Source organism: Cherax quadricarinatus, chromosome 22, assembly GCF_038502225.1.
Source record: "Cherax quadricarinatus isolate ZL_2023a chromosome 22, ASM3850222v1, whole genome shotgun sequence".
Classification (NCBI taxonomy): domain Eukaryota; kingdom Metazoa; phylum Arthropoda; class Malacostraca; order Decapoda; family Parastacidae; genus Cherax; species Cherax quadricarinatus.
The window spans coordinates 7,663,736-7,676,057 of record NC_091313.1 but is presented as its reverse complement, the minus strand read 5'-3'; the positions used below and the strand labels follow the sequence as shown (position 1 = coordinate 7,676,057).

Below are 12,322 nucleotides of genomic sequence, written 5' to 3'. Positions count from 1 at the left end.
TCTTCTCTCAATCATTCTTGACAATACTGCAACAAATTGCTCACTATGAAACTATAACACTGTCCATGTAACATCATGTAGTGATGTCAGGCATGATGTTGTGGGGTGACATCACGAGGTGACGCCAGGCAGACATCCAGGGTGACACTGCAAGATGAAGTCGGGCAGACGTCCTAGGTGACATTGCGAGGTGACGTCGGGCAGCATCGTGGGTGACATCACGAGGTGATGTCAGGCAATGTCCAGGATGACGTCAGGCAGACGTCATGAAGTGACGTCCTGGAGTGACGGGCAGCATTGTGACATCAGGGGAGTGATGTGGGCAGCATGATGTCATGGGTGATGCCAGGCAGCAGACAACAGCATGTGGCTTTCGATATGTGGATTATTAACTCACATGGCTCGCTCCACGTGGCCTCAACCACACGTGGCTTCTTGATCCACGTGGCTTAGAGTGACCTCAAGCACTCGGATACTCAGCTATGGCAAAGAATTCACCCTGAATTCATAAAAACAGCAGAGAGGGAGTGATAGCGCAGTAGTCTATGGTGTGAGATCAGCGTGGATGGTTTGTAGTGAGGGAGGATCCGGCCACAGCCTCTGCACCCCCACATACCCACTTTGTAAATGGTCCAAGTCGGACCGAAACGTCGTCGAAAGCTCCTCTCTTCTATGTGCGGGTTATTTGTGTATACCCACTTGGAGAATCAACCACACTAGATGCAGAGCACCACACAAACCCACCTCTCACTTGCTGAAATAGCCGTACTGAGCTGAACAACAACAGCAGAAACACGCAGGTGATGCTGAACACGTAACTGAAGAACAGCGTGGGACACCGACAAGACACAGGGTGATGCTGCGAAGATTTCTCGAGGAAAATTCAGCAAATTTCGGCCTGGATCCTGCTTATCCTGTGTCTGGGTGATGAAACTTGCAGACACGACTTCGGGACAACTCTGTGAGTTGCCCTGAAGTCGTGTGGGGTGATGAAGTGGAGACAACATCTTCATGCTTGCTTCCTCTCTCCTGGCAACACAACTGCTGGTCCCACTGCTATCACCAATATCGTCGAAAGATTACGTGTGTGTTTGGTAGCGGGGATCAATGATAAGGCTTTGAAGACTCCTTACTTTATTTGGGTTAGTGGTACACAGGCAGTGTGTTTAAATGTCTTGGGCGGCCCAGAGGGCAGTGCCCGAGGGGGAGAGAGAGGAGTGGAGTGTTGTTGACTCTAGGTTGACTTGGTGGAAAGTGGGAGCGAGGCAGGTCTGGGTATGTTTACCTAGAGACCTGCTCTTTGGTGGAAACTTTGGAAACTAGCCATGAAGGCTTACTGTCTACAAGTATAACAGCCACAGTTGAAAACAAAGTAGTAAGCGATTAACCTATTTTGTAACACAAATAACCACTGCTTTATGTAACAGTCTACCCTGAAAAGAAATGTAATTTTGCCCTGAAAAATTTTCAGTTTTTAATCCCAGAAAAAAGGAAGTCAGCCTGTTATAATTATAGAATAGAGTAGCAGCACATCGTTAATGTATATAATTTCGTTAAATGAAAAAAAAATACTTACGTCTTTGTACAGCTAGTGATATGTCGTGCTGTTATTGGTTGTACTTACTGCACAGTACTACAACAACTGTCGTTATATTACTACTTAGTGATATGCCAGGGTTTAGTTTTCTGTGTAAAACTGCACAATACAAGAGCAGAGGAATTATTAGTAGAATATTTTACTAAACTAGAAGTTGCCGCGTGTCTAGTAAGTGGCAGTTAAGTATTACCTGCAGACACGGTCAGAACGGCAGTCACGACCCAGGTTGTGACACTGACTGTCAGACACAGACTCGGACAACTGAGCACAGGGCGGGTGTAGGCGACGCTGAGCGCGCACACACCGCGCCTGACTCCTGTCAGTGCTGTCCCTGCAATAGTAATTAATTAATTAATAATAATAATAATAAATAATGATAATATTTATTTCTACAAGTATATGATACAATTTACAGCATTAATGTTTCTGCCCGTTTCAAAATTATCACAGAATCTCCCCAGAATTCTAGCAAAAGATTTGTTTTGTGGGTGCTGGGTGTATGAACGACCGAAATAGAAGTCTTGCAAAATATGACCACCGGAAGGGGGTTAGAATTGGCTTAGCTCCAAGATGACCCTCGGTTACATTTTCGTATCTAACCGAGTGTTTTAAGGCGTCAAGAAAGTCATTAGTGCCACTAGAATTTCTTTACGATTACTCAGACTCTTAAGTCAAGGATTGTGGCCAATAGTCATGAATGAAGGAACCAGCATCAATAATTCCAAAATTCTGGAAAAAGATATTTATTAGAGGAAACGTTTCGCCATGAGTGGCTTCTTCAGTTCTAATATGTGGCGAAACGTTACCTTTAATAAATGTCCTGAACTGTACATAAATGTCTTATTCCACATCTTGTCGGTATCGCCATATCATTTTTCAACTCCAAAATTATTTCACATGAAAAGCGGTTTTAGGGACAAAGAAAACAAAAACTCTTGTTTCAGAATGATGTATTTGAGAGAATGTACTGAAGGATACAGGGCAAAATATTACTAAATAAAAATCATAATAATTTTTTAAAAACATACAAAAATGTAACAGTAAAAAAAAAAAGTTAAGTGTGGAGAAATTTTCTCCAGGAGGGGGGTATCAGCCCCCTTCAGCCCTCTCAGCCCTGAGGGGCCACTCAGAGGGGGCGAGCGTCTTGTTTACTGCTAGAGTGAGTAATTGATCACAGATGCCGTATGCGTGGTCAAATGACCTCTGCTCCTTGCAGCGGTGTTGCAACGTGTATTTTTATAAGAGACAGTACATCTCTTACTTAGCAGGACAATTAAGGAAAATCCTGCTCCCACTTTATTACAATAGAAAAACTAGTGTACATTGTTGTCTATGATTAAGACAGCAAGAAACAAACATTCTGCTTTGCTTCATCGAGGAGGTGACAAGGATGCAAGGTACTAGGTCAGCGTTTTTTTTTGTGTATTAGGGCAGTGACGGCATGGAGCACTGTGGCGTCTGGCCAGATTACTTTTGACTCTAGAGAGAGTCACACTGACGCCAGGATAACCAACAAAGAACACTGATCTGTGCGTTAGTGTGAATAAAGTGTCTCGCAGAACACGATAAACATAAGAGAGGTGTGATCAGCTTCTCTTGTGATACATTGTGAACAATAAAGACGAATCTTGTTGAACATAGTGTACCAGTGTGCGTTTCCTAGACAATGGAAGACGTGGACATCCAAGGACACTTCAGCTTCTATCAAGTCACCGATATCTGTCGAAGGTGTTGAGAACACCATAGTTCAAGTTACAAAGAGCAAGGTATGTTACGAATTTCTTGTAGATCGGGGGATTGCGCAATTCTTGAGTCACAAGGAGTTTGTAATCAACCTATAATCGGCAGTAAGGTGTGGACTTTTGAGTCCAAACAAGTAAGTATTCGTCAGCCATCATCGAATGAAATATGCTGACATAACACCCCCTAGGGGTAATTTATACTTACAATTTGTATCTCTTGACAGCCCACTGTTGTGATGGTTTCGACAGCTTCTAGACCTCGTCTGCAGGGGCGGCTGTGTAGACGATTTGCTGTCATTTATCAGCTAAGTGTTCATTATATATTTATAATGAACACAGCAGGTAAGGCCAAAAATTCTCAACAGAGTTTTTGGTCGTGCTCGAACCGGATAAAGACCACACTGTGGTCCAAACATGTTGTACTACAGTGTACAAATAACCTATGAGCCAAGGTCCTTCGAAAAAAGCTGTAAAACTAGTGTTTTACAATATAAATCAGTATAAATGAGTCCCTCCAGACTCAATCACAGAGAATGGGCAGCCAAAAGAAAACGGGCGCTCACCCAGCGTTCACCCAAAAGAAAACGGGCGCTCACCCAGCGGACACCCAAAGAAAACGGGAGCTGGGTGACTCACCCACATCCTGCACCCACTGCTCCAATCTCGAGAAATTGCTGACTAAAGACAACAACACAACCCAAGTGATGATGTTTGTGTGAGTGTATACATACACAGTGTTTATAATGTTTATAGACAGAAATTAAGAGACAAGATTGTGTTAAAGTTTGTTTCTTATAGATCTACCTGTTATATTAAAGGAACTTATATATAAAGTGTAAGCTTTCAAATATATATTAACAGTGAAATTTATATATGTGTAAGTAATATTCACGTGTGATTTACAGTTATACAGTGACATTTATAGTGTATAGTGAATGAAGTGTATAACATCGTTATTTACGATTAATCATCATGGGCAGGCTGACACAGCAAACTCTAAGCCGTAAACATCAGCCACATGTACCCTGTACCCTCATGGTCATTAACCCTGAGGTTAAGCTTAGTGGGTCAGTAGTGTCTGACTCGATTATTGCTGACTTAAGCATAACAAAAACTCAGCTGTTTATAGCAGTACAGTGTTTTTTAAACACTCTAAGTGTGGTGCTAGAATTTTCAGTATACCATTAAAATGGCTTGTTTGAAAACTCAGTTTCAGTCTTTACAGACTAAGATTACACAATTAGAAAATCTAATTTCAGTCTGTATAGGATTAACTCAAGATACAAACATAGATTTTGATGATCTTGAGGTCAAGTTTGGATTATTTACACAGCGTCTGGAAATAATTAATTCAGACTATACACATTATGAAAATAAATTCCTTGAATCAGATCCATCTGAAGATGAAATTAAAAATGTTTTGGATACTTTTAGTGATCTACAATTAAGGTGGACAGGAGTACAGGCTATCTGCCGTAAAACTCTGTCACAGAGACCTACTACTAGTGGTCAAACAACTGTTACACCTGTAACAACAAGTGTCCCATTACCAAGCTTACCTACATTGTCATTACCTATTTTCCAAGGTCATAATTATGAAGAATTCATTAGTGGTTTTCAATCCATAGTAAATTCACGAACTGACATAGATGAGATTGCTAAGTTCAATTACCTTAAATGTCTTGTGAAGGGAGAACCCTATGAACTGATTAAGTCATTTCCGGTGGTTAAAGGTAATTATCAAATAGCCTTACGTGTCTTAGCAGACAATTACTTCGATGCTGACAAGGCTAGAGTTAGACATGCAGTCTTAATATCAAGCTTGAAGCCACCCAAACATTGTTTTTCAGACTTACAGGCATTTAGAATTACATTAGACAATAGTCTCAGATCTCTAGATGCTAAATATGACCTAAGACAATGTGATTGGTTTATCAGTGGTATTGTACAAGATAAGTTGTCACCACAAACTATTGAACGATTAAATATTATGTTCAATAAACGCTATTTCACTTGTGAAGAAATTAGCAATGGTTTACAAACAATAGTTTCATGCATGCAAGCAACGAGACAAGATGAAAAATCCACAAATCCAGTGGATAATAAACCTTCAACTCAGTATAAAAAGAGTATACCTACTCCCACTAAACCACATAATGGGAAATCCCATATAGGCATTTATCAAGCTGTGAATACAACAGACAGTAAACCAACTGTCACACATAAACGTACTCCAAAATGTGTACTTTGTGATGGAACACATTGGGCACAGTATTGTAGTCAATACACATCAATGGAGACACGTAAACAACGTGTTCATCAGCTGAAAAGATGCATCAAGTGTTTAGGTGAACACAAGGGAGGGAAATGCTCACTGAAGAAGTGTTTTAAATGCAAGGGTATGCATCATACAGCATTATGCCCAAATACTTTTGCTGAACAGCAGCAGACTTCCACAGAATCAGGAAGTCAACAAGCAATAGCATTAAATGTGAGAGATAAGTTTAAAGCAACTGCTCTCCCGATAGCTCGAGTTGAGTTATCTAATAAATTACACAAAACCAATGTGCTAACACTATTTGATCAAGGCTCACAAAGGTCCTTCATAAGAAGATCAGTGTTGCAGAAACTGAATAAACAACCCTATGCCAAAATACAGTTAGATATAGCTGGTTTTTTCCACAATTCTGGTAAACAGACATATGACCTAGCCAAAATCACTGTTGGTCTAGGAAACAGGAAAAAGACAGTAGAAGCTGTGGTAGTAGATGATTTGCCTAAGTCTGTGCAGATCCAGGGATTAAAAGAAACAGTTGCAGCACTGAAAGCAGCTAAGGTCAAGTTAGCCTGTCCTGACATACAGACGGACACAATTAGTCCAATTGATTTAATCATTGGAAGTGATTATTATCACTGTTTTGTGCAAAATATAGTAAGTAAACATGATGTTCACTTGCTGAAAACAGCAGGAGGCCACATGATATGTGGTCCCATTCCCTCTCAAAGTGGGAAAGAAGCTGATATTGATTCAGTGGAAAATGTACTAGTTACGAGAATAACCGCTGATCATGTACCACAGCAAAAATTATCATTACTGGAAGAAATGAATGAACCAGTTGATAAGTTGTGGGATTTAGATGCGATAGGTATTGATGTAAATAAACCAAGCCCACAAGAGTCTCAGACTTATAACCAATATTTGGACACTGTCAAATATAAAGATGGACAGTATTGGGTTAGGTTACCATGGAAATTAAATCCACCACATCTACCTAGCAATTATCGCATGGCTTTCGGACAGATGAAAGCACAAATACATGAGCTCAGGAAGAATCCAGAGCTACTGACTGTTTATGATAATATCATACAAGAACAGTTGGACAATAAATTCATTGAGGAAATAGTCGAAGATAAGTTGAAGACAAACGCTCATTATCTCCCGCACCATGGAGTCAGAAAAGATTCTGAAACCACTCAACTACGTGTTGTATATAATTGCAGCGCACGTGCAAATAAAGATGTAGCAAGTCTTAATGACTGATGACCGGACCCTCACTAACTGAGAAGCTTGGAGACGTGCTTATGAAATTTCGCACAAACCCATATGCCTACACGGCTGATATTTCCAAAGCTTTCTTAAGAGTAGGACTACAAGAAATAGATAGAGATTATACTCGATTCTTGTGGCCTGAAAATCCACATGATCCTCAAAGTCCTGTGAAAACTTATCGTTTTAAATCAGTATTATTTGGTGCAACATCCTCTCCATTCTTACTAGAAGCTACTCTAAATACACATTTGAAGAAATCTGAAAGTCCCTTCAAAGAAGTCTTAAAGAAAAGTTTCTATGTGGACAATCTTCAAGGTACTGTGAATAAAGAGGAGGATTTGAAATCCTTATACAGAGAAGCTAACAAGGAGATGAAAGAAGCAAATATGCCTCTAAGGATGTGGAATACAAATTCAAAGCAATTAAGGGAACTTATCAAAGAAGATTTCCCTGAAACTGAAATTCCTGATTGCAACAATATGCTGGGACTTAATTGGAACACACAGGAAGATACTCTGAGTCTCAAAAAGATAAACAATAAATCATGCAGTACACTCACTAAACGTAGTTTACTGTCAGAGGTATCACAATGTTTTGATCCTCTAGGACTCGTCTCACCAATTACCATAAAGGGTAAAATGCTTATGCAAGATGCATGGAAACTCAAAATTGGATGGGATGAGAACTTGCCTCTAGAAATGAGTCAAGCATGGGATGAAATATCCAAGGAGTTTAAACAACTTCATCAAATTAAATTTCCCAGACAAATAGGTCAAGAAGGAAACAATTACACATTACATGTGTTCTGTGATGCGTCAACCAGAGGTTATGGCGCTGTAGCTTACATGAGTAATGCTGAAGGAAGTACACTAATTACTTCAAAGACCAGGGTAGCACCCTTGAAGGTCAGAACAGTACCACAATTGGAACTGACAGCACTCTATGTAGGTACAAAATTAGCTGTCTATCTCAACAAAGTACTTGATCATCTCACTATTGAGAAAACCGTGATCTGGAGTGATAATGAGGCAGTTCTCCAGTGGTTAAGAAATAATAAGAGTAAGTTGGTCTATGTACAGAACAGAGTAGCAGAAATAAAAGAGATGCAGAGAGATTATCTCTTTCTCCACGTCTCTACCCAAGAGAATCCAGCTGACATGTTGTCACGTGGTGTCCCACTCAAGAAATTTGTGGATAATAAATTATGGCTCCACGGACCGAACTGGCTCTCTGATGAAAATAACTGGCCTCAGCAAAAAGCTCACATTATGCCAGAAGAAACAGTCTGCTTGAACACAGCAGAAATAAGTTGTGTAAATACTGCAGACACACCAGAAATAGTCATTGATGGATCTGAATACTCATCTTTGGGTAAACTCTTAAGAGTTACAGCTCTTGTCTTTAAATTCATTAAAGGAATAAAACCTGATTATGAATGTCTTGAACCCATTAAATACTGGGTGAAACTAATACAGAAAGACGTTTTCTCTACAGAATATTAATTTCTAGAAACACAAGATAAATCCCCAAAGAAACCTGTTATGATTAATTCTTTAGGACTTTATCTCGACTCAGAAAAGATTATAAGATGTCGAGGAAGAATTCATAATTCTTCACTACCTAAAGAAGCCATACATCCAATATTGATCCCCAAGAATCATTGGCTAACATAACTGATTGTGCAAAACGCCCACAGTAACGTGTTACATGGTGGGGTAACTGACACACTTTGTCATATACGACAATCCTACTGGATACCTCAAGGTCGACAAAGTGTGAAAAAACAAATAAAGGACTGTATTACTTGTCGTCACTACGATATGCGAGTATGTCAGTATCCAGGTCCACCTCCATATCCCTCTGAAAGAGTTTGTCATATCACTCCATTTGAGGTGACAGGTGTAGATTATACTGGACCAATAATTTTAACCAACACTGTTGACAAAGTTCCCATCAAGGTGTACATCTGTTTGTTCACTTGTGCTACAACTAGAGCAGTACATCTAGAAGTAGCCACTGACATGTCTGCTGAAACCTTTATCAAATTATTCAGAAGGTTTGCAGCCAGAAGGGGATGTCCCAGACTGATGATTTCAGACAATGCAACGAACTTTATTGCTGGTGCTGCTTATATAAGCAAGATCTTTGATCAACCAGAAGTACAACAGATGCTGAATCAACGCAGATGTCGTTGGAGATACATTCCTCCTAAATCTCCATGGCACGGCGGATTTTATGAAAGAATGATCGGCATTGTAAAGCGTTGTTTAAGGAAGACTCTTCATCGTCAAAGAATAGACTTAGAAGAATTCCGTACAGTTGTGACTGAAATAGAAAATAGAGTCAACAACAGACCTCTAACTTATGTTACCGATGATCTGGACAATTTAGAAGTGTTAAGTCCATCTCATTTACTCCATGGCAGAAGGCTCGAACCTGTTCCTCCCATGAATGATAAAGAAATCATAGAGGATCCTACTTATTTCGAACCTGAGCAACTCAGACGTAAATTCAAACACCTTAATAAAGTGATTGAACGTTGGGAGAAAATTTGGCGAGAAGACTATCTCACCTCATTGAGAGAACACTTCTATGGAGCTGGTATTCCTGAAAATCATAAGTCCTTAAGACCTGGTGACATAGTGGTTATCGACAATGATGGTCCGAGGTCCCAATGGCCACTTGGAAAAATTGTGACCATATATCCTGATGCAAATGGAATCATTAGGACAGTTGATGTTTTGAGCAAAGGTGTAGTGAATAAGCGGACAATAAACAAACTAGTGCCGTTAGAATTACACAGTGTTGAAAACAAAATTAGTGATTCTCCAGACACCGCACAGACTAAAGCTGTTCAGAAAAGACAAGCAGCAGTGGTGGCGAGTGAGAAAATCAAATTAATGTTAAGTGATGAATAGTTCACCTGCAGCGAACCTCCGCCGCCCCCCAGTGTGGAGAAATTTTCTCCAGGAGGGGGGTATCAGCCCCCTTCAGCCCCCTTCAGCCCTCTCAGCCCTGAGGGGCCACTCAGAGGGGGCGAGCGTCTTGTTTACTGCTAGAGTGAGTAATTGATCACAGATGCCGTATGCGTGGTCAAATGACCTCTGCTCCTTGCAGTCCAGTGTTGCAACGTGTATTTTTATAAGAGACAGTACATCTCTTACTTAGCAGGACAATTAAGGAAAATCCTGCTCCCACTTTATTACCATAGTAAAACTAGTGTACATTGTTGTCTATGATTAAGACAGCAAGAAACAAACATTCTGCTTTGCTTCATCGAGGAGGTGACAAGGATGCAAGGTACTAGGTCAGCGTTTTTTTTGTGTATTAGGGCAGTGACGGCATGGAGCACTGTGGCGTCTGGCCAGATTACTTTTGACTCTAGAGAGAGTCACACTGACGCCAGGATAACCAACAAAGAACACTGATCTGTGCGTTAGTGTGAATAAAGTGTCTCGCAGAACACGATAAACATAAGAGAGGTGTGATCAGCTTCTCTTGTGATACATTGTGAACAATAAAGACGAATCTTGTTGAACATAGTGTACCAGTGTGCGTTTCCTAGACAATGGAAGACGTGGACATCCAAGGACACTTCAGCTTCTATCAAGTCACCGATATCTGTCGAAGGTGTTGAGAACACCATAGTTCAAGTTACAAAGAGCAAGGTATGTTACGAATTTCTTGTAGATCGGGGGATTGCGCAATTCTTGAGTCACAAGGAGTTTGTAATCAACCTATAATCGGCAGTAAGGTGTGGACTTTTGAGTCCAAACAAGTAAGTATTCGTCAGCCATCATCGAATGAAATATGCTGACATAACACCCCCTAGGGGTAATTTATACTTACAATTTGTATCTCTTGACAGCCCACTGTTGTGATGGTTTCGACAGCTTCTAGACCTCGTCTGCAGGGGCGGCTGTGTAGACGATTTGCTGTCATTTATCAGCTAAGTGTTCATTATATATTTATAATGAACACAGCAGGTAAGGCCAAAAATTCTCAACATTAAGTGTCACTTTCAAGGTCTCGGTTCAATGCTCAAAAGTGTCTTCTAGTTTCACTGAAAATTGCTTGTTAAGACTCTAACAAGACGCATGTCGGCATGATCCACATACATAAGTACATGCACAGGGGGACAGGGCTAGCAGTATTGCAGCCACTTTCGCAAATGCAATGAATCATAGAGTGTCAGGTGCAGTATACATATAAAACATCATGGATTCAATTTGGTTGTCTTCCAGTCTCCAGTTCCAGCGCGAAGAATCAACATCACTCTCTATCTGCAGCCATGTCATGGTCGGAAAATACACCTCGAGACAATGGAATGTTGCGGAAGACTTAGTTGGGAAGACGTTCGAGCATAACAAATGATTTAGCTGAGACGACTTTCCTAGTCACTATGTTATAACACAAGACTGACAGAGAACCTGTGCTCTTCTCACCAAACACAACAGCTATCGCTTACCTGCCCAGATTGTTCTATGTCAGAGTCATTCTTGTCTGGTAAAGTGAATGCATTTGTGCACGATTGGAGGACGGGATCACCTTCCACGAGATATTGGAAGACTGAATTTTTTCCAACACCATATATATGGGACTGAATTGCATCCTGTGAAGGTATAAATAAATAACAGTTGTGAACACAACTCACTATCAAGAACGCCTTGTATTCAGCTGATGTACTCTTGAAATGTCTCTTGACTGTGTAATTTACAATACAGTGGCTTGCCATGTGCTGTGGAGTAATGTAGAAGAATTAACAAGTCAGCGTTCTCTTCAAACAGCGTGGTGGAATGTGTACATGCAGTGTTAACTATGGTCGCAGTGATGTCCACACCAGCGTCCCCTTCAACTTGAATGACCCTATAGCCCACCCTCCTCAGTTCATCACTTATTAAGCTGATTAGTTATTTCTTGTTACTTCCCCTTGAAATGAATTCATCCTGTTTCTCTTCAAATTCAGTTTCACTGGTAAAGTTCACAACCGAATAATTAGTGGTTTATCCCCGTCTCTGGTGTGAGCTATCCTTTAACGAGGGACTTGCTTCATCCCAGTCAAACACAGCAGTTGCTGCCCCAAAGTGCTAACTGGTAAAGTCAGTATATGCTTTGGCTATTTTACCGTACGTATCTCCCTTCCACTTCATCTTTAGCAGTAAGGAGCCTCCGTCAAGCACACATTTTTCAGTTTTCGTGATAACATCTGATGTTGCTTCGCATGGCATCTTGTTAAAATGGTCATCGATGACTCAAAACAAGTAGGTGACAGATATGGACTCAGTTCATATTTCATCACCTCTAGACACAGATCTGCTTTATATACTACAAGAAATAACTGGAACAGTAGGCCAAGTCAATGATCTGTTATGAGTAACTTTGACAGCAGATAAATTTCCCTGAGTCTTGGCTTTGTTCTCTAAAAACAGAAGG

General features: G+C 40.5%; 1 protein-coding gene across 1 annotated transcript in view; it reads right to left on the bottom strand.

Annotated features, from left to right (window-relative positions):
• Window positions 1-12,322, bottom strand: part of LOC128689793 (uncharacterized) — a 137,354-nt gene that overhangs the window by 82,471 nt on the left and 42,561 nt on the right. Inside the window, exon 8 of the mRNA XM_053778271.2 lies at window positions 1,788-1,913. Coding sequence (XP_053634246.2) covers window positions 1,788-1,913 — 126 coding nt within the window. The remainder of the gene's footprint in view (window positions 1-1,787; window positions 1,914-12,322) is intronic.